The sequence below is a fragment of the Wasmannia auropunctata genome, unplaced genomic scaffold (genome assembly GCF_000956235.1).
Source record: "Wasmannia auropunctata unplaced genomic scaffold, wasmannia.A_1.0 LD336106.1, whole genome shotgun sequence".
In the NCBI taxonomy this organism is placed as follows: domain Eukaryota; kingdom Metazoa; phylum Arthropoda; class Insecta; order Hymenoptera; family Formicidae; genus Wasmannia; species Wasmannia auropunctata.
Genome location: NW_012026784.1, coordinates 1,035,930 through 1,057,022, shown reverse-complemented (window position 1 = coordinate 1,057,022; position 21,093 = coordinate 1,035,930). Strand labels below are relative to the sequence as shown.

General features: G+C 35.0%; 6 protein-coding genes across 7 annotated transcripts in view; 5 read left to right on the top strand and 1 right to left on the bottom strand.

The window, feature by feature from the left end:
• Positions 1-34: 34 nt before the first annotated feature.
• On the top strand, positions 35-1,748 carry LOC105451548 (NAD(P)H-hydrate epimerase). Its single transcript, XM_011692069.1, has one exon. It carries the CDS (start codon positions 197-199, stop codon positions 1,016-1,018), a length of 822 nt encoding a protein of 273 aa, XP_011690371.1. The 5' UTR covers positions 35-196; the 3' UTR covers positions 1,019-1,748.
• On the top strand, positions 1,600-2,633 carry LOC105451556 (dynein light chain roadblock-type 2). The gene is made up of 3 exons (XM_011692081.1): positions 1,600-1,900; positions 1,973-2,051; positions 2,139-2,633. Exons 1-3 carry the CDS (start codon positions 1,898-1,900, stop codon positions 2,348-2,350), a joined length of 294 nt encoding a protein of 97 aa, XP_011690383.1. The 5' UTR covers positions 1,600-1,897; the 3' UTR covers positions 2,351-2,633.
• A 350-nt stretch (positions 2,634-2,983) lies between these two features.
• LOC105451533 (XK-related protein 6-like) lies at positions 2,984-5,526 on the bottom strand. The gene is made up of 4 exons (XM_011692043.1): positions 5,080-5,526; positions 4,635-4,962; positions 4,208-4,363; positions 2,984-4,112 (listed from the first exon to the last, which is right to left on the bottom strand). The coding sequence occupies exons 1-4, from the start codon at positions 5,380-5,382 to the stop codon at positions 3,625-3,627; spliced, it is 1,275 nt and encodes a 424-aa protein (XP_011690345.1). The 5' UTR covers positions 5,383-5,526; the 3' UTR covers positions 2,984-3,624.
• Positions 5,527-5,719: 193 nt separating this feature from the next.
• On the top strand, positions 5,720-12,723 carry LOC105451521 (roquin-2). Of its 2 annotated transcripts, none has more exons than XM_011692030.1 (16): positions 5,720-5,892; positions 6,438-6,600; positions 6,751-6,976; positions 7,300-7,533; positions 7,717-7,892; positions 8,003-8,336; positions 8,515-8,806; positions 8,919-9,061; positions 9,282-9,565; positions 9,786-9,911; positions 10,035-10,276; positions 10,358-10,482; positions 10,804-10,966; positions 11,069-11,138; positions 11,215-11,436; positions 11,678-12,723. In XM_011692030.1, the coding sequence occupies exons 2-16, from the start codon at positions 6,439-6,441 to the stop codon at positions 11,813-11,815; spliced, it is 2,937 nt and encodes a 978-aa protein (XP_011690332.1). In that variant the 5' UTR covers positions 5,720-5,892; position 6,438; the 3' UTR covers positions 11,816-12,723. The 2 variants fall into 2 exon arrangements, with proteins under 2 accessions (XP_011690332.1, XP_011690324.1); XM_011692022.1 differs by having other exon boundaries at positions 9,279-9,565.
• A 4,823-nt stretch (positions 12,724-17,546) lies between these two features.
• On the top strand, positions 17,547-19,812 carry LOC105451513 (magnesium transporter NIPA2). The gene is made up of 4 exons (XM_011692009.1): positions 17,547-17,915; positions 18,113-18,235; positions 18,320-18,462; positions 18,555-19,812. The coding sequence occupies exons 1-4, from the start codon at positions 17,816-17,818 to the stop codon at positions 19,287-19,289; spliced, it is 1,101 nt and encodes a 366-aa protein (XP_011690311.1). The 5' UTR covers positions 17,547-17,815; the 3' UTR covers positions 19,290-19,812.
• A 237-nt stretch (positions 19,813-20,049) lies between these two features.
• LOC105456530 (protein cornichon) overlaps positions 20,050-21,093 on the top strand; it is a 1,920-nt gene continuing 876 nt past the window's right edge. The window contains exons 1-3 of the mRNA XM_011700639.1: positions 20,050-20,194; positions 20,355-20,423; positions 20,840-21,093. Coding sequence (XP_011698941.1) covers positions 20,114-20,194; positions 20,355-20,423; positions 20,840-21,093 — 404 coding nt within the window. The 5' untranslated portion in view covers positions 20,050-20,113. The remainder of the gene's footprint in view (positions 20,195-20,354; positions 20,424-20,839) is intronic.

Here is a 21,093-nt window from a genome sequence, read left to right as displayed (position 1 = left end):
TCAAAAGATCTCCGCCAGATGATGCGCGGTCGCGGGCCGCGGGTTGTTATTGTTGATAACACGATGACACGAACTTTCAAGAGACGAGGATAGCAGTACGTTGCACGACTTGCACGCAAAAGTAAACTCAGGGTGCCATCCCATGGCATAGGTCGAGCGATTCGAATTCAGCAAGCCGAAGTCAAATCGTCGGTAGATGCTGCAGCTCGTAAGGCGCACTGTGAGATCGCGAAGCGTCAAGCGGATCAGCTGGTTTGCAGTCAACAAATCGTTCGTCGTCCCGCTCGCGGAAAGGAGGTACAGCAGGATGGTGAAGTTTCTGAATCAGACGGAGGCTATCAACATCGACAAGGACCTGTTCGAGAGGTACAGGTTCAGCGTCGATCAGCTGATGGAGCTGGCCGGGCAGAGCTGCGCCGTTGCGATCGCGAGGTCTTACCCGCTTTCGGCGGACTCCCCGAGCCGGGTGCTGGTGTGCTGCGGGCCCGGCAACAACGGCGGCGACGGCCTGGTCTGCGCGAGGCACCTCAAGCACTTCGGATACTCGCCGGAGATCTACTATCCGAAGAGGCCGAGTAACGGGCTGTACGAGAGGCTGTTGCATCAATGCGTCGAGAACGGCATTCCAGTGCTGGAGAATCGGCGCATAGAGGAAGCGGCCGACTCCGCGGTTTTGCGCGAATACGCGATCGTGGTGGACGCCCTTCTGGGATTCAGTTTCAGACCGCCGGTCAGAGAGCCGTTCGTCCGCATCATCGACATGCTGAGAGACACGAGCGTTCCTATTTGCAGCGTGGACATACCGTCGGGCTGGGACGTCGAGAGAGGCCCGCCCGCGGACGGTGGCATAAAGCCGCAAGTGCTGATATCTCTAACGGCACCGAAGATGTGCGCGTCCAAGTTCGACGGGAGGTTTCACTACCTGGGCGGACGATTCGTGCCTGAGAAGCTGGAGTCGCAGTACGATCTCAATCTACCGAAATACCCCGGCACAGACCTCGTCGTTCAGCTGTGCTGACAGCCTGACACATATGCGTATATAAATCCTGATGCGTTAGAAAAGTGTGCAAAACTGAATTTTACCTTCTTTTCAAATGTTACTCCGAATTTTATTAGACGCTTGAAAAACGGTACTCGATTAAAATACAATTTCTACAAGTCTCAAACGATCGTACGCAATTCACATCTCTCGTTTCAAGTTCCCAATTATTTATAAAGATATTTAAATTATACATAATTAATATTATGTATATTAATATATTTGTTTATATACATCTGTTACAATTTATATTTGATTGTTCTTAAATATAATCAACGTTTCCTACCATCAACCTTTCCGTATTTTGTTGTACGAATTCAATGTAAACAATCGTATAGGATCTATTCATAATAAATGCGAATTTTTATAGACAGTTATTTTAGGTTTACGTTGAATATCTTGGCATCGAAACATTACTAATTCGGTAAAACAACAAAATAGCGATCGCGTCAACGGAGACGTGAGCCACGTGGTTGAGGTTAATAATCTGTCTTACCGATCAAACATTATCACGCAGCAGGTGGTGACCTCATTCTTGAAGCTTGAAGCTCCACGAAAAACATGGAGGAAGGGAGATAGACGGTGAGGCCTGCATTGCCGAGTTCTTATCTTCTATGTGTAGAGAAAATCGTTGTACATTTGATATATTTATGAAATATATGCCTTAATAACGCGTAATTGCACATGCAAAAGAGTGGCAGTTTTTTTTCTTAAAAGGAGCCACGAGGAAGAAGTGTAAAAAACCCGAAATCTCTCGCAGCACGGTTGACACGTCTTATCGCCTAAACAGTTTTACACAGCAAATTGTGATCGCACCGTTTTTTCAAAGGATCCCACGAGGTTGTCTCACTCTGAAAAATGGTACGTACGATAATTCTGTAATTTTGCGCGATCGGAATATATCGTTCATGGAATGTGTACATTTTTATTCAGGCGCAAGAGGTCGAAGAAACGATGAAACGAATTCAGTCTCACAAAGGGGTGGTTGGAACGATAGTGGTGAACGCGGAGGGTAGGTATTTCACATGCGAGAAACGTGACGCTGATCTGCTCGCGATCCGTGAGGGAATTATAATCGAGGCTTACATTTCGGTTTCAGGCATTCCAATAAAATCAACGTTAGACAATACGACGACGGTTCAGTACGCAGGTTTGATAAGCCAGTTGTCGGACAAGGCCCGCTCTGTCGTGCGCGATTTGGATCCGACCAATGATTTAACTTTCCTGCGCATCCGCAGCAAAAAACATGAAATTATGGTCGCACCGGACAAGGAATTTATATTGATAGTAGTGCAAAATCCTGTTGATTGATATTTAAAGGATGCAGCAGTATATTGCAAAATTGAGGTTTCCTTTGGTTATTAATTTATTAATTCTACACGCTGCGTTTTGACTTTAATATTTATTCAATTAAGAAATGAAAGAATAAAGCTTGTGAATTATTATGCAATATTTAATTTCCAAGATAATTTAGCAAGTTGCGCACAGGGCTTTGAAAGCTTTCATAGTGTTTTCATTGGCAATTAATATTTTATAGTACTTTTACGAACCAGTTTGGTAATAGATTCTGAATAAACACTTAATTATTCCTACATTTTTGTATCATTCAACTATATATGTGCATATACTCTAATATATTCTCTTTTATGTAAATCTATTTTATTAGTCTATAATACAGTCTATAACACAATCCGTATTGTAGAATACTTGTTGAATATTTTTTTAATTTTCTTTGATTTAATTTTATAGCTAAGATGACATCTTTATTATTACTTTAATATTTTATGTGGAAATATATTTTACAATCAATATATACATATAATCATTTAAGAGGATGAAGGAAAACAAAATAGTATGACGCATTTTTTACAGAAGTATTGCTATTTCTTTTTTAATGACAAAATTAAATGATCTTGTATTTATAAAGAAAAAATATTTTTACTGTTTTTTATGTTGAATAGAAAATTTATTCTTTTGTCGTAAAAATGTACAGTCTTTAATGTCAATATCACATAACTTACATTTACTCTAACACATTACATTGAAAATTTGAACATAGCATTTTAGTACTCTGTATATACATGTATAATTATATATGTATATACATTTATATATCCCTGAGAGATATTTCTTAGTTTATAAATTAAAAAAGTAAAAAAAGATTCTTATCAAAGTTTCAATACAAAAAAATAATCTCTAGTTGGCTTCTATTGATCATAACACAGCCATGTTACTTAACATTCTGCGCAGTCTATGTGATGTTTTAAAACTATGTTAGATGTAATCAAAATGTAGCCTTGCTTATATATTAGAAGTAATTTAGTCTGCAGAGAAACCTCGTATGTATATAAACATATTTTGCAAAGTTTTTATAAATTGTACACAAAACGAAAGTTAAATAGAGAGTTGTATGTAAAAATCTCATTGAGAAAAAACTCGCATTTTATATATATATATAGTAAAATATTTGAATATTGAGATTCTTTTTGCTTTCTTTTGAGACATATAACGTATCAGAAGATACTTTATAAACTATAACCTAAGGTTTATAATCTCTTTCAAGTAAAAAAAATAGATATTTACAATTATATGGCTTGGAGTGAATTTGAAGCGTGCTGCTTTTTTGAAGGATGGAATTTGGTATAATACACTATCATTGCTATAATTCCCAGCCAAAACGAGACGATGCAAATAATAAAGAATACATTAAAGTACCAAGCCTCTCTAACTTCAGGAGGACATGTGTATCGCCACAATAGATTTGTGGTAATATTTTCCGCAAAACAGAGCCCGTAGAAACATAGATGTTTCCAAAATGTGTTGCTATCTACGGTATTTAGATATATGAAGATGTAAACTATGCCAACAACTGCGGCAAATAATATGGAATTAACGCGTTCTTTGAACGTTGGCAGCATATGTGGTGGGCGACCGTAAGCCCGACAAAACTCTAATACCCCATGGGAATTGATCAAAATCCATATAGTCATGATTGCCCAATGTATTAGGCAACCGATTGCAGTATATAGAGGCCAGACACTCGCAATAACACCAAGAGATAAGATTCTTGCCACTGTAATCATGATAATAATAAGTGATAATCAGGGAACTTTTTCTCAAATTATCTCAGTTAAGTTTAAGTTAAGTCAGTTGAATATATCTATATACCTGTGATGCTAAAGTGCCACAGAAATTGTAACACAGTTCCTGCAACGCCAATGTTTAATTTATTCTGTTGAGCTAATCGAATGCTACGATGATAACTGGCCATTGCCCAACCCATGCTTGTAAGCGAGGAGACAATACTAGCTACTTGATGTATAACTGAAAAATAATATAAAAAGCATATTAACAGAATTGTTTGACAGCATCTATTAAAATATGTTTATGCAGAATGTTGTAAATTTTTGATTCAATAAAAATTAAAATTGATGAATTGTGGAAAAAGCTAAAATTGACAACGAATTAGAAGATAAATAAATGATTCTTTGGTAACTTTTTTTCTCCCTTGCCAATTGTACTGACACAAAATCTCCTTTGTAGCTTTGCAAAATATAAGATTAGAAATAAAATATATTCCAAATAATGTAAGTACATGTAAAATTAACTTCATTGTGATAATGCTTTAGCATCAGAGTCAGCTGTAGGACTTGTTGCGGCGCAGCCTCCAAGAAACATTCAAATACTCTTAGCAAGGCAACATCTTGATCCTCCTTGAGCATCCTTATATAATATCTCCTTTCAGTGACACGGTCCCCGGATTTCTTGCATTTACGCGCTTTCAACGCACACTTCAAGGTTTCCCAGTAATGTATAACTGGCGCCAGTTGCAAGAAAACGGCGATCGTGCAGTACAGTCCATTCTTAATCAACAAACGGGTCGTTTTGTAATCGCTCGACGTATCCGATGTACTGGAGCTCATCTACACCAAGGAACACATGTTATTCGAAATCTGACAGATTCTAGGAAACAACGACCTGGTAATTGCAACCCGATCGAACGGCGCTGAATGTGCTAAACGTGCGCAATAGTACTTCACTTGTTTATCTTGATGCTGCATCCGGCTGCTGATGACAACGTTGATCAGAGAGGGAACGAGTATGAGGCACATTGTCCAGACGAAGTACGCTACTTTGTCGTCCAGGTAGTACCGGATGGCGATGTTATAATCGAAGCCCATGTCCACGACGTGCATGATTATGGAACACACCAGGAAGAAGACGTCCAACTTGGAGATGCTGGGGATGTCCGGCGGCAGATCGGTGAGATCGACGTCGAAATGGATACCTGGAAATATGCTGGCGAGATGGAAAGGGCGACGCTCGCGATTTTCCTGCTCCATGGTCGCCCGCTCGGTCTCGGCTTCCTCGTCGCTTTCCGATGTCTGTTCCCTCCCCGGGCCGAGGATTCGTCCCGCCGTTTCGCTACTCGCGTGTCACCAGAGTCCTGACACCACTCGAAAACAATTTCCATTTCTCCGCCAGCGGCGAAGAATCGACGAGTTCGGCAGTCGATGACAGTCGATGAGATCGACTCTCGGGGGAAGAATCGATTCGCGCTCGGCGAAGACGCCTGGCGCGACGCGAGTCGGCGGAGAGCACAACTATCGAGCGACCTTCTCACTCTCTCACTCGATCACCCTTCTCGCAACATACAAGTAACCAATAAAGCACATATAACGAGAGAGCTGCGCGTGACGTCGACGTTGTCGTCGTCGCGGTTATACGCGACAATCTATATAGTCGTCTCTGTAGTATAATAGAGATTGTCGTGCGAATCGCGCAAAACTGCGCGAGAGGCGTGATGCGCAAAAAGTGTAATCGATGTGATGTTTTGCGAGGGTTATAACGAGGTGGGTGGTGAAATCCTGGCGAGTGATTCATATTTTTTTTCTCGATCGATTTGTCGGGTCGGGTTCTGGATCCCCGAAATTCTCCCGACGCAACGTCAAGTCGCAATACATTGCCCAGGGCAGGTTCGGACCTGCGACGAGGTCGCGATTATTTTGAATTTCCCATCAATTCTATTCCCCCAGAAATTTCTACGACTGCTATTATTCTTACTTATTATTTTCTCACGATATCGCAATAAATGATTGATCAGTCGGATCGACGACGATCGTATTGTGTCACGTTTCATCGTCGTGATCTCTTTATCTACGGACCTCGGTAAAATATGGTTATACGAAGCAGGATTTGCAAATTGTAAATTTGCATTAATTAATGAAATAACGGCCTGCTTAAAATATTATTTGCAAGGTGAAATGACATATTGTAGAAAAATTGCAGGGACATGAATGTTACAATATTTTTAATACCTGATCAGTTTAAAAATAAATAACTGTCTCTTTTTCATTTTAGATTTTATATAATTTTGTATTTTTTTTTATCTTTACAGAATGCCGATACAGGCACCACAGTGGACTGAATTCCTGTCATGTCCAATCTGCTGCCATGACTTTGACGTGGCTGTACGTGGCCCCATATCACTCGGCTGTGGCCACACCATATGTCGCGCTTGCTTGGCCAATCTACACCGCAAGCAGTGCCCTTTTGATCAGGTAACAATAGGTATTTGAATATAGTAATATATGCACATAAAAATATATATGTTTATCTATATTTATATATGTGTATCTGTGAAGCATACATATGTATGCTGCCTTTAATTCCACAGCCATTTATTTTCACTTTGTTTTTCCTTTTCACAGAGCATTATCAATACCGATATCGAGAAACTACCTGTAAATGAGGCACTGTTACAATTGCTGGGCAATCCAATTCCCACTGCTGCTCCATCAGCATCGACATCAAATCAACAGCAGAATTACCAGAAGCTTCTTCCAATCGACCAACATGCTAATTATCTGAGGGCCAAGAGTTGCATTGAAGAGCTTGCACTTTATCTGAAACCATGTCAAATTACTAATACCGCAGGTATGCAGTATGTAAATTTTAAAATATAATAATTCAAAAAATAAAAAGCTGACAGATAAAAATTGGATTAAAGTTTATCATGTAAGGAATATACATAAGAAATTAAATGACATAATATGTATTATATTACAATAATAATTGTTACATTATATTACATCGTGTAATTATTATAATAATATAATATTACAGTAGATTTATATATGTCTAAGATTACTGAATTAAATTAAGCATATGAATTGTATAGTATTTTAAAATATGTATTCATATAGCTGCACTGTTTACTTTTGTATAATTTAATAGGAAACACATTTATTTGATTATAGGTATTGGGAGTGGTGGCGGGGGATTGGTGTCACGGCCCATGCAACGTAAACTGGTGACGTTGTTAGGTTGTCAGCTAGTAGAACCAGAAGGCAGGGCGCGCGCATTGCGTGCCGCCCGTAGTCTTGGTGAACGAACCGTCACAGAGCTTATATTACAGCACCAGAATCCTCAGCAACTCAGCGCCAATCTTTGGGCAGCTGTACGTGCCCGTGGTTGTCAATTCCTTGGACCAGGTAAATTTTATTTATACAAAACAAATTATGCAATTTGAATAATCCATATCTTTTCATTGGATGATAAAAAAAAACAACGGAAATATAACGGATAAAGGAAATAATAACTTATAAGATTTTTTTTATTTATTACATTTATCGTCATTTTTATAATTGCCTTTATATTTTTTTCGTTACTGTTAGCAATGCAAGAGGAGGTTCTCAAGCTCGTACTACTGGCTTTGGAGGATGGCTCTGCTTTATCGCGTAAGGTGTTGGTAATGTTTGTAGTACAGCGTCTGGAACCTCATTTTCCGCAAGCTAGTAAGACCAGTATTGGACACGTGGTGCAGCTTCTATACCGGGCGAGCTGTTTCAAGGTAAATATATAGTGATACATGGAAGTTTTCAATCGAACATAGTATAGAAAATGTTTTACTATATACAACTATAATAATAATTATAAATATTTCCTATTGTGTATGTTTAGGTATCAAAGCGCGAAGGTGACTCATCGCTGATGCAATTAAAGGAAGAGTTTCGCACTTACGAAGCTCTGAGACGAGAGCATGATGCACAGATTGTACAGATAGCCACGGAAGCGGGCTTGCGCATTGCCCCTGACCAATGGTCAGCGCTGCTCTATGGCGATACCGCTCACAAGTCGCATATGCAAAGCATCATCGATAAGTTGCAAACACCACAGTCGTTCGCTCAGAGTGTCCAGGAGCTTGTGATAGCGTTGCAACGTACTCCTGATCCCGGACAACTGAGCGGTCTCAGGCCTCAATTGGAACTATTAGCTGCCATCGATCCTAGTCCAGGTATGTAGATATGCTGTATGGATGTGTATGTAAAATTATATCTTTTAATTCTTAAAACTTTTAAACTGATCAAAGTTTTTTAAACTCTTCAAACACTTAAAATATAATCTTGAATGTGTATCGTTATATAATTATTTTTTTATTAACATATTTTTATAGTAATTTTTATTATTTTTAGAAACAGAACCACCGAGCTTGACCGAATGTCGGGCGGCTCTAGAAGCCGTGAGAATAGTGGTGGCTACATTAGTGGACTTTGTCCGACAACATGGAAGCAGTGGCACGTGCGGTAGCAATCGGAAATCAGCGACGCAGGATAGTGGTGGTGGCGGCGGGCTCGGCGGGGGCTCGTGTCCGGGTTCAGCGACCGGCAAATACAAAGTCAGCATGTGCAGAGACCTGGCACTACGCGGCACTTGCCCACGATCCAACAATTGTACTTTCGCTCACAGCGATACAGAGCTTGATAAGTGAGTTTGATATTTATTTTTATTTCATTGCTGTACTATAATAATTTGCAGATTATGCACACAACATTCTTTACAAATAAAATTTTTATTTATTTGATCTTTTTTTTCATAGGTATAGATCAAAAAATCGTAAATTAAGTGTCAGAGCGAATTCAAATCAGACGGAATCAAAGAGTGAGAAGAACAAGATTTTCAATAAGCAGCAAAACGGTGATTTAACGACTTATCATTCCGCCAAAGCACACGATAGAGATAGTGAGTATTTTATATTTAACATAGATAAAACAATATATAACTATATAGATTATAAAGATGTGCTTTTCGGAACAATTTTAACTTCAGAATTTTGTTTTTTATATCTTTAGTAATAAAGAAGATAATTTAAACGTTATATTTAAATAAATCTCTTTTAAGTAATTCAATAGAAAAATTATCTCCATTATTTTATCTTAATTTTGTCTTAATACTACAGCAGTGGTGCAACATTCAACGCCTGTTCCGACCAACTTGGAAAATAATTTGATTGACTCATTGACATCGACCTACATGTTGCCGCTGACACCTCCGCAAAATTTGCCTCATCTCAGTCTCTGCTCTGTGAAGGGAGGAACCATGATAGACAGTGGAGGACCTCCTGGTGTCCATTGTCCTGGGCATTACATAATGCCACCAGGACCCGTTCCCACGGTTGATTATGGACCTTCGTTGACAACCGCAACAAATCTCGGAATGTGGGACACTCCGCAAATTGCAAATCAGGTAACAAAACGATATAAAAGTTAGAGAGAAAATGTGGCTTGCTTTCTTATAATTAATAATTTGTTAAAATTTGAAATATAAAGTAATTTTGTTAGAGTGATCATTTTATTGGATAATAATATTCATTATTAATGTAACTGTATGTATGTGTGGCAGTTGATTGTATAGTAGTTTTAATATAATTTTAATAATAATAATAGCAATAAAATAACTTCAACAGAGAACGGCAGTGGCAAAAACGATGTTGGCGATGTTGTTGCAACGCAAGATGGAGATTCTACATCAATTGGAAATGATTGGCGGCAAACAGCAACAGCAACAACTAATATCACCGCAAATGAAAACGGTAAGAACGAACGTATTCTGATCGTTTTTTATTTTTATTCATATTCTATCGAATATAATTACACTTCATCACTGTTTATTATATATTTGTATGTATATTTTATACATATATATTTTTTTCTAGAATTATGACATTCAGCAAGAGGGTGATTTATTGACTACACCCAACAATTATTCGATATGGACCGCTGCAAATACCTTTCGCTGTTCACCCGGAACGGATCCACCGCCGCCGCCTCCATCGGCTTCGCATCTACTCGACGATGACAACCCCTTTATATCTCCATTGGACATATCTCCCGCGACCTCCTTGCCACCAGTTAACAAACAGGCACCTATTTCGAGACTGTCTAAAACACTGATAAGGTAATAAATAAAAAGAATCTATATCTATAATTTTACTAATTTTATAATCTATAATTAATAATAATAAAATTATAATGATAGATCTCCCTACAACGGAACTCTGCAGCATCTCTACAATGAGGGAGTTGATCCTACTCCTATCCCCGCACTGTCTACTGCATTCAGATCTCCAAACTCTGTAACCTCTTGGTACTACAGCAATCAACGTGAGTACGAAATATTATTTCTATCGATAAGTATATATAAACAGAAATAATACATAAATCATATATGTCATACTGTATACAATTCGTACTATTGTATTCTTGAAACACTCAGAATTTAATTTATTCACGAATAATTTCTTCTGTACTAGAACATAACAAGCGCGCGCTTTGCGCTCTATATGTGTGTATATATATATATATATATATATATATATATAGAGAGAGAGAGAGAGAGAGAGAGAGAGAGAGAGAGAATTTTTATAGATAAAATATGCACATATTAATACAGTTATATTAAATTTGTGTTAATTATCGTTACAGCGTACGCAACGGTTGGTGTGAATGGGATACAATCAATGGCACCAACGAATCCCGGTGATGGTGACAGCGGTTTCACCGGTGATAATTACGTCGCCCTCAGTCGCAATATCATTACACCAGAATCATTATCGCAATTCTCGAGATCGGAATGTACGTCAAAAGAGTAAGTTGTATATTTCTATTTTTTAATTTTTATTTTTGTCAACGATGAGAAATGAAAAATATAATGTATGTATATTACACATGTTATATGTATATATTGCAGTTTGATTTTGGAATCACAGAAAGTAAAGCAGCAACTCAGACATCTGGAAAAAAAGATCAATGACTTAAAGGTATGTATGTCACCTTTCGAATTTTGCGAAATGCGAAAAGCATTGTTCGATTTATATCCTGCATGTGCATGTTTAGTTGGCTACACAAGGAGCTACTACTTTCGTCACTGCGGGCGAGCGGCTGACGCAAGAATTGCGAATGATCGAAGCGGGTATCAGAGAAAGGGAGAGAGATGTACGAAATTGGAGCAATCCATACGGCGGTGGTACCGGTACTACCACTATCCCTTGGATCCAGCAATCCTCTAATGATTGGTTATCAAATCAAGAATATAATACGGATTACAAAACTGAGGAGGTAGGTCGTGCCTTTTGCGCCATTTTGTTTGGTAAATTAAAATATATTTATAAGTATTTTTAACAATAAAAGCCCAAGAAAATTATATTTTTATTGAGGTGATGTTTATTATGTCTTTTTATCTATATGAGCAAATATAATTATATAAATATTTTAATATAATAAGAATTGAGTAATTTAACACGATAGTATGCAAGAATGATTGATTTCTTAATTAATTGGTTAATCAATGTGTGCGCAGGAAGATACATACGAAGCTGGGATAGCAAACGATATGCGCGAGTTAGAACTGCGATGGGAATTTGAGCTGCGCGAACAGGAGAAGCATTGGTCCAGTGGAGGCGAGAAGGATACCATCACCTCCAAGAATAAGCAATAGGACGCCAATCTCCTGTCCTTTTTTCTCCTTTAGTTTTCCTTTTTCATCCATCTTTTGAGAAACGTGTATTTTTACATGTTAAAATCCATTTCCGATTCTATCTCCTCTGATTATAATAATATTGATTGAGGGTAAGTAGAATTCCTTCAATCTACGAAAGTCGGGGAATATATACACGTAGGCGTACGGACCTAAATCTTTTCTTGAGTATTTTTCACGTTAATTAAAATGTCATATATTAAAAAACGATTTTAAGTCTGAAATGATAATTTTAATTATCAACTGCGTTGAATGCATCAGTTCTCGACTGTTGAAATTAAGTAGCAATAACGCCACAAATACTTGGGCTAAATAACTACGTCAGCTTGCGGGAAAAAACGTCAGATTTAATATAATTTGTGTCGTTAACATAAATGAATATAATTCATTTAATATAATTTCCAAATTAAAAATCTTGATTGATCTCTTAAACTGACCTGTTGTCTCTTTTTAATTTATGAAAGAGATAAATAGGTGAGATAGTAAAATTTGCAAAAGAAAGATATATTTATTTTTATGGGATTTGTTAAAAATTTAGCTTAACACGCGGTCAGTGTTTTATAAACAATGACTCCGCGGGAGTATACTGGCGCGAAGAAGAATATATTAATTAACATATTTAATTATATGCAGATTTCGTATACTCTATATTGATGATACGATATCACATATACATATAATGAATATTACATTCGAAAAGAATGCTGATCGCGCTTGACCTGATCGATAAGGTTACACTCTGCGATGATAATAACAACACGTTATTACATTATATGCTTATACATATATTGTAGATACATGTGCTAAAGAAGAAATCGCGTTCCTTTTGAAGGACGCTATATTTATAGAATTTCTATATTCCGAAGACGGAAAGGAAAACGAAACCGCTACCTCGATTCGATGACGGTACTCTTTATAATATTTTGTTTCAAAATTTCTTTTCGAAGGAATCTTCTTTTTAAAAATTAATTCTCATTCTCCTTGTGCCAGAAATACACAAAAAGAAGCCTCATGCTTATATTTAATTAATAAAATCTGATGTTTAATAAATTGTCGTATAAAAGTGATGTGTAATAAATTTTCGTGCTGCAAGTACGCAATAACTCTGTATGAGGATTATTAAAATTAACATCAATTTTATTAATTAAATCAATTACCAAAATTCTGCTGAAAATTAGTGTTTCGAGAAAAATAAAGATGCGACTTTTGAGAACCGTCTCGAAAGAGGAGAGTCCAGTTATCCTTTTTAGGAAATCGTTGCAATAGCAATTTGAAATCGACTCTTTTTTTTCTATTTTTACGGAATAACAAAGAGCGATGAAAAACAATTCCAGTTTTAGTGGAAGCAAGATTTTTTTTTTATATAGACGGGATCTCATTGATTCCACTTTATAAATCCTCAGGAGGACGTACACTCGTACATACATTATACACACGGACACACAAACACACACACATATTTATACATATAATATACTAGAATGGAAGTAATCTTTTTTTTCTATCAAAAGAGCTATGGATAATTTGAGTCTTTCTCTTTTCAGTGATGTATGTACAATTACATCTGACGTTAAATTAATGCATTTCTTTTTTTTTTTTAGTACTTAGCATAATCAAAGATTATTCACATAAGAGTAATAAAGATGAATTATGCTGTTTTTAATTTAATTGGATTGTTATATATTTAAATTTTTACTTTTTAAAAAAAGAAAAAAATTACAGAATTAATGCATTAATTTTGTCTGAATTTTTGTGCAATTAAAATTTACTGTTTTATGGTTTTATATCCAAAAAATTTTTGGAATTAGTTTAAAATAGTTTTATAACAGTTAATGTATGTGGAAACTGAAAACGCATTGATCTTTTTTTGCATAATTAATTGTTTTGCATCGTCAATTTTTATTTGTTGCGAAAATTAAACTCGAAATAGGCTATAAAATAAGATGTAAAAAGTGCATTAATTCTTCTTCAAATTTAAGTTGTTTCAATTTTTTTCAAAATTTTTCTTTAGACTACATACTTAATCATTTTAGTATTAATATACGTATATGTGGCAATTATTTTGGAAAGTTTGTTTTAAAAAAAATGCTATGATAAAGAAATTCGCAATTTAATCGATATTATTTTGTTATTACTTAAATTTTATTATTTGACTTATGATTTATTATTGATATCGTTAATTTTTATCGAGATTTAAATCATTAAGATTATATATATGACTACGATATAACTATGCGAAATTAATTAATTAATTATGGCAAAATATCAATTGGCATATATTCTCTACAGCTAGCCTAGATAAAAATATTTAGTGCAATTTCATTCGTTCTTGTTCGTTATTATATATAATAATAAGTGCGATAAAATGTTTATTATATGAGTTTATAGATTTTGTGTACGCATATGCGCGCGCGCGCGTTTTTTTCACTAACTTTTGCAGTATATAATAACTATAATACGTGTGTGAGCGACTATTTAACAAAAATACTCAACATTTTTTTTAACAAGTAGTAAAATTCTCTTAAATGAAGATTACTTTTCCTACTAAAAAAATATCACTTACTTTTCTTAATTAAAAAATGAATAGAAATATTTTTAACATAAATATTTATATTTTTTATGAGTGTTTTGATACAATTGATTTTTTAAGAGAATTCCACATCTTTTAAGAAATTGTTTTTAATTAAGAAAAAAGTTTTTTATGACTATAAATCTACGTACATGCAATATATATATTATTTTTATACACACGTGCGCGCGCACATGTATATATAAGAATCATTATTATATATGTATAGCGTGTTGCTTCAGCGAGGACCATACGTTATATATGCACTTAGTCACGTGCCGCCGATTTCATTTTCTCTTTTTTTATTATCATTCTCGTACACAAAATGTTAATTAAAAAGAAGAAGTAAAGGAAAAGCGAAGATCAGGTTTTGGAAAAATCGAATTCCCGATAAAATCAGAATTCGTAATCAGTACTCGTAATTCCTTGATAAATATTCAATGCTAATGATTGCTAATTTTGCCGATGCACAGATTCTCTGCTGCCATTGGCGCGTGAAAATGATTCTGATACTTTTATCAATAATTCTCAAATAACAATTGTATTAATTATTAAGATCTGAAACTTTTTTTTTATATTTTACATTTTGTAAAATAAAATCAACTTATCAAGTTTCTTAAATGAATATTATAGTAATATTTGAAACTACTTAATAAAATAAAAGGCAGAGAGAATAATTATTTCTCTTATTAATTATCAAAAATGAAAATTTAATAAATTTTCGTGATAATACAGTTTATCAAGTTTCCTGATTAAGTCTCATAATAATATGATATTAATTAATTAATTATTTTTACTGAAGATTAGATTCCAGCGCGAAAATGACCCTTATAGCAGTTAATTTTTTAAGAGTCATTTTCGCGTGCCAAAGACGCAAGAGAGATCGAACACTGTCGAATGTATCAGACTCTCCTATATATAAAGGAAAAAATAATAATAATAAAAGAGAACAAAACCGGGAAGTAACAAGCGCAACGCGCGATGCTGTGTTTGTGCAAAAAGTGCTTCTGATTTATTATATTGCATGTTAAACATGTTCGCCAGAGCTACTACTATGTATGTACAGTTGAGATACATACGTGTCGATAATGGTATGACGATTCTACTTGATGTATTAACTTGTTCCTTGTTTGAACGTTATAACAATGCGATATAGAGTTATATCACATATCGGAGTATATGGTGATATATTATAGCCACTTAATGCACTTACCACTTATCAGTACAACAGAGACACGCTTATTCCACATGGTGAATCCGTTGTTCTGTATCTTTCTATTGGTACGCTAATAGCTATATAATTATTTATGATATAATTATAATATGACGAACTGCATGATCATACGATATAATTTAACCATTACGACAGTTTAATATGGTGTATATTGTAAAAGAGAATTACAATATTCAGATTTATAAAATATCTACGCTCTCTTGTGGGAAAATAATTTCGATTTTGATCCGTCACGATTTTAAATCTCTTTCTCTAAAAGTAGATAGATATTACATCCATGTCTAAAATTACGTGAATATGACGTTTAAATATGTTTCCATTATTGAAAAAGCATGAGCGAGTTTTCTTCTATTTTACTATCATACAGATCGAGATTATTTTCTCCAAAAAAAAAAAAAACAAAGTATATTCTTTTATAAAATTATAGTTAACACCAAAGCATCAAAATAGTCTTGTCATTACAGAAAATTTCATTCTAATTTATTTTAATCACGTAAGTTATGTAGAAAGAGCACTTTTGATAATAACAATGAAAATTAATTATTTATTATATCAATTGTAATGTAATAACAATCGCGCGCGCGATTTACGGAAGAAAAAACGACTGTTTTGCAGTGAAAAATTTTATACTCAATACAATGAAAACAAATTCATTATATATACTTTACTACAAAATAATTTGCTATGAAAACATCCATATATGTATGTACACTCGTGAATATACACATATGTACTCGTGCATTCGCATATATTTTTCAACAACTGTGTACTGTAAGTGTGAAAGTGTAATATATAAATATATTTATTTACTCACGAAGGCGAGATTTATGTGTAATAAAATTTTTATGTCTTCTCATTTTCCTTACTGCCCATCTCAAATTTTATAACAATACTTTACCCTATATATTTCAATTTTTGTTACCAATATGGCATACTCACAACGTTTCTGACGTGTAGTTATTCTCTTCCTTAGCATTGTGCGTTAAAAAATAAATTATAAAACAACCAACGTATGTTTATAATGCTGAAAAGTTGCGATAAATGGTACTAAACTTTTATATATATAACTTCCTCATTTCCAGAAATTAATATAAATTATGCTGATTACATATTTCCTTCTGAACTGATTTAAAGAATATATTTATCTCTTAGTAATTGAAAATTTGTTGGCATATTGTTTAAATAGCGAAATTAACAAATAATTTGCGTTACTGATCTAGGCTGATTAATTATAAAATATAATAAACTTGAGTGAAAATATAAATTATAGAGTTTAATCGAATATGATAAGTAAAATCGAATTTTAGGAAAGTAGAAATTTTTAAGCATGCCGAGAAAAATCAAATTTTTAAACAAATTTTTAATGGGCACGGAAATTTTATTGTCTTCTATTTAATTAACAAAGACGATCGCGAGCTCTGAAACGCTATCGTTTAAATAGGTGCGAGATATCTAACAATCTTATTATTAATTAATTACAACTTTTGCGATATCCGGAAAGTGATCGCATATTAATTACAACGATACTAATTTGTACATATAATATCAGCTTTAACATATAACACTTAAATATGTATGTACTTGTATTAAAATCTTGAATTTAAAAAATATATATAATTAATTTATGTAATATGAAGTTTTGCGAGAACTAGAAAGTAAAAAAAAGAAGGATGTGGCATATATAAGACACGATTAGCACGGACACGAACCACGTTCTAATGCTATAATTTGATCGACAATATTATAAGATAGATGTGGTACGTAGTTCCTTTTTTGAAAACGTGGACGTGGGGCGCTAGTGTACGAAGGAAAATCGTCGGTTCCCAAAAAGCCGGCATGGCCTCTCTCACGCTTCTCTCTGGTATTGTGCGGCACTGCGCATGCGGTCTACGGCGCATAATAGAGGTTATGGTGGAGAGGTGTCAGGTGATAGATGTGATACTTGATAGTACTAATTAGACTGATAATAGGGAGGGATATGACACCACGTATGACACATCGTGGCAAAAGATGTAAAAACTGCAATGTAAAAAGTATTTGTCAACGATGAATAGCATGTGAATAATTTTGCAGTCATTTCAATAATCTACCGAATGTAATTGTTTATAAAAATGAAAACGTATAATTGAACGGAAATCAATATCAATTTGGGCGAGACATGAGCTCTGTCACAGAAATGACGAACAACGATACACATAAAGATACGACAAATTTTTATATCGGTTTAGGACTAGCAATTAGCTCTAGCGGTTTTATAGGTTAGTGTAATATAAAAATGATTTAATAACGATATGTATGTATAATATAAATAGGAATAAATTCATTCAGAATTTTATGTATAAAAAAAATCAATATTCTGTATCTAATATATACGCAATTATTTATCTTTTTTTGTACAAAAACTAAAAAAATACGACGTACAAAAATTAATTATTTCTTTGTTGTTTTAATTTAGGTGCCAGTTTTATCATAAAAAAGAAGGCTTTAATTCAGCTCCAGAAGTACGGTGGATTGCGTGCATCGTCTGGTGGCTTTGGCTATTTAAAACAATGGATATGGTGGGCTGGTCTTTTATCTAGTACGTATAACATTTTAAAAATTCTTAAATGCAGGTAATTTTTTTATGATATTCATGTAAAAACATTCAAAATGAATGTTACAGTGGGCACAGGAGAAACAGCGAATTTTGTTGCGTACGCGTTTGCACCTGCGTCGCTTGTCACACCATTGGGCGCTTTAAGCGTTCTAGTATCAGCAGTATTAGCATCCAAATATCTCAATGAAAAATTAAATCTATTGGGAAAGGTAAAAAGTGTTCATAAGTAAAAACATTAATATTTACGATAATTATATGTATTCTTATACTTCAATTTTTTAATTTTTTTTAATTTTTTTAGATGGGCTGCCTGTTATGTATCTTAGGTTCCACGATAATAGTATTACATTCCCCGAAAGAAGAGGAAGTCAGCAGTCTAAGCGAATTAGTTGTCAAAATAAGAGAGCCGGGTTACATGTTATACGTTTTAATCGTGATAATGTCTACCTTGTCGATCATCTTTCACTTCGGTCCAGCATACGGCAACCAAAATATCCTGGTGTATATTTGCTTGTGCTCGTCTGTCGGCTCTCTGACCGTGATGAGTTGCAAAGGCTTGGGCTTGGCGTTAAAGGAGACTATCTCTGGCGGGGAGAACGCGTTTGCCAATTGGCTAACGTGGGCCTTCATATTTAGCGTTATCCTTTGCATCATGGTGCAAATGAATTACCTGAACAAGTCACTCGACCTGTTCGACACGTCTATCGTGACGCCAGTTTATTACGTCTTCTTTACGACTCTGGTGATAATAGCGTCCGCGATTCTGTTCAGGGAATGGACGAAGATGAGCGCGGAAAATATCCTAGGTGCCTCTTGCGGCTTTCTCGTAGTTATAATTGCCATATTCATGTTGAATGCTTTTAAAGAAATGGACGTAAATTACGGTAATATCAGGCACATGCTGAGGCCCAAGAGAGAAATGCTCTCGAATTATAATTCAAGATGGAGCGATCAAGAGGAAACGATTAACAGAGTGGAGGCCCAGCATTTGCTTAATCATACTTACGTGAGTTCAGATCTCACTAGGACTGTTTAAAAAATTATTTATTAAAAGAAACACGTGTAACCTGCATTATTTTAAAGTGATAGCACTTGTACAGCGACATTACAAGAGATAGATTTAAGAAAATAATTTATTGTTTCCACATTCTTCTCCGAGTGTAAATATGCTTTATATTGCCGTCGAGAGCAATAAAATAACTTTAAATGTGTCTCTTGTAACTTAATTATATCCTTATTTCCAAACAAAAAGAAAGTTTGTAAATAGATTAGAAAAATCTTTTTTTTCTTTTGGGTAAGGCTCCCAGTAAATAAAATATTAGCAGCATAACAGTTTGTCAGCGATTTTAAGCAAAAACATAACAAAATCTCTTATTGTTAAACCAGATTGTACTAACGTTATTTTAAGCAAGGCTTAAAATTCTGTTTTTTTTTTTAACTTTAGCGAGAGAGAAAATGAGTTTTAAGGCTCTCTTAAAGTCAAAATGACGTTGGTGTGATCAAATCTTAACAAACAAAATATGTATCACGTGATCAATAAAATGAATTGCTCTATTAAATTAATGGTTACGAAATGATAGATTCCATTCGAATTTCGCTGTCAATTCATCACATTTCGTTAGCAAAAATCTTTTATTTCTTATATTTTCAATCTTTTTTTACCTTTCTTTTTACAATGTAAAAAAAGAGCATTATAAACTCCAATCTGCGACTATCATGATTTGCAATTTATAATGATTAATCGGTAGCGAATAAAAAGTCATTGCATTTGTATTTTCAGATAAGGCGAGCTTATCACGTGATCGCGACTTGATATCGGACTTGTCGCGATTCGTCGGGTGGCTTCTGTCTACATGCAGAATGGCGTTCAACCTAGCCGCTTTTTCGTACATTGTAGCGTTAATCGGCGACGCGTTTCTAATATTCTTCGCGATATTTCACGTACGTATCTCCCACGGGAGATGTCCGCGTGACTAATTCACATCAGTGACAGCCAGCGGGACACGCCGATATAATTCCGATTATAACCTTAACGGATATATCGCGCGCACTTACAAGATAGTGTATATTACGTGATTATAACTTTTATTAAACTTTTCAGGTAATCACATTCGATGAATTAAAGACTGGATACAAAAATCCGATCGATCAATGTAATAATTTAAATCCGGTAAGCCCCATGTGTGTGCGTGTACCAGGTGCTGAACACCCGGACAGCCAAAACTGTCAAAGACACGTTTTGGAGAGCGTTTGCTACAAATTTCGACAGAATGTCAGCAGAAACAGAATCTATTAATGGAATGGCAGATTAATTGTAGAAAACTGAGCATCATACTTATTTTGTAATTGTTTAAGTAACATATTCCAATTGAATGATCGCAAACTAGCGCAGTCCGCTCAATGTCAGTCTTTTATACTGACAATCCGACGTCGGATTACAGAACTACGTTGGTAGATTTAAAATAGAGAATGCAGTTGATGTCAGTATTCTGCTGGCAAACTGTCAGCATAATCGCTAATGTTTTGTTGATACCAGAGGTACTACTTGTAATTGATAATTGTTTAATCCTTGCGTCTCAATTTCAGCTCGTTCTGCCAGAATATATACTGCACGTTGTGATCAATATTTTATTTCTGATTGGCGAGCAATACTTCTCGTTGTTCATCAACATCCCGCTCATTGCCTATCATGTGTGGCGATACATGAACAGGCCTCTGATGACAGAATCAGGCCTGTACGATCCTACGAGCATAATGAATGCTTATGACTTGTCCATGTACCATAGGGAGGGATGGATTAAACTAGCGTTTTATCTTCTGTCATTTTTTTATTATTTATA

What these genes read in the sequence shown, in the direction of transcription:
- LOC105451513 (XM_011692009.1), top strand. Translation starts at nt 17,816, where the DNA reads ATGAGCTCTGTCACAGAAATGACGAACAACGATACACATAAAGATACG. An exon ending in GTGGGCTGGTCTTTTATCTA is followed by an intron (nt 18,236 to 18,319) that starts GTACGTATAACA and finishes TGAATGTTACAG; the next exon opens with TGGGCACAGGAGAAACAGCG. An exon ending in AATTAAATCTATTGGGAAAG is followed by an intron (nt 18,463 to 18,554) that starts GTAAAAAGTGTT and finishes TAATTTTTTTAG; the next exon opens with ATGGGCTGCCTGTTATGTAT.
- LOC105451556 (XM_011692081.1), top strand. An exon ending in GATAGTGGTGAACGCGGAGG is followed by an intron (nt 2,052 to 2,138) that starts GTAGGTATTTCA and finishes TTTCGGTTTCAG; the next exon opens with GCATTCCAATAAAATCAACG.
- LOC105451521 (XM_011692022.1), top strand. Translation starts at nt 6,439, where the DNA reads ATGCCGATACAGGCACCACAGTGGACTGAATTCCTGTCATGTCCAATC. An exon ending in TTGTCAATTCCTTGGACCAG is followed by an intron (nt 7,534 to 7,716) that starts GTAAATTTTATT and finishes CGTTACTGTTAG; the next exon opens with CAATGCAAGAGGAGGTTCTC. An exon ending in TATCACCGCAAATGAAAACG is followed by an intron (nt 9,912 to 10,034) that starts GTAAGAACGAAC and finishes ATTTTTTTCTAG; the next exon opens with AATTATGACATTCAGCAAGA.
- LOC105451548 (XM_011692069.1), top strand. Translation starts at nt 197, where the DNA reads ATGCTGCAGCTCGTAAGGCGCACTGTGAGATCGCGAAGCGTCAAGCGG.
- LOC105451533 (XM_011692043.1), bottom strand. Translation starts at nt 5,382, where the DNA reads ATGGAGCAGGAAAATCGCGAGCGTCGCCCTTTCCATCTCGCCAGCATA. An exon ending in TGCAGCATCAAGATAAACAA is followed by an intron (nt 4,963 to 5,079) that starts GTGAAGTACTAT and finishes TCCTTGGTGTAG; the next exon opens with ATGAGCTCCAGTACATCGGA. An exon ending in CAATGAAGTTAATTTTACAT is followed by an intron (nt 4,364 to 4,634) that starts GTACTTACATTA and finishes ATTATTTTTCAG; the next exon opens with TTATACATCAAGTAGCTAGT.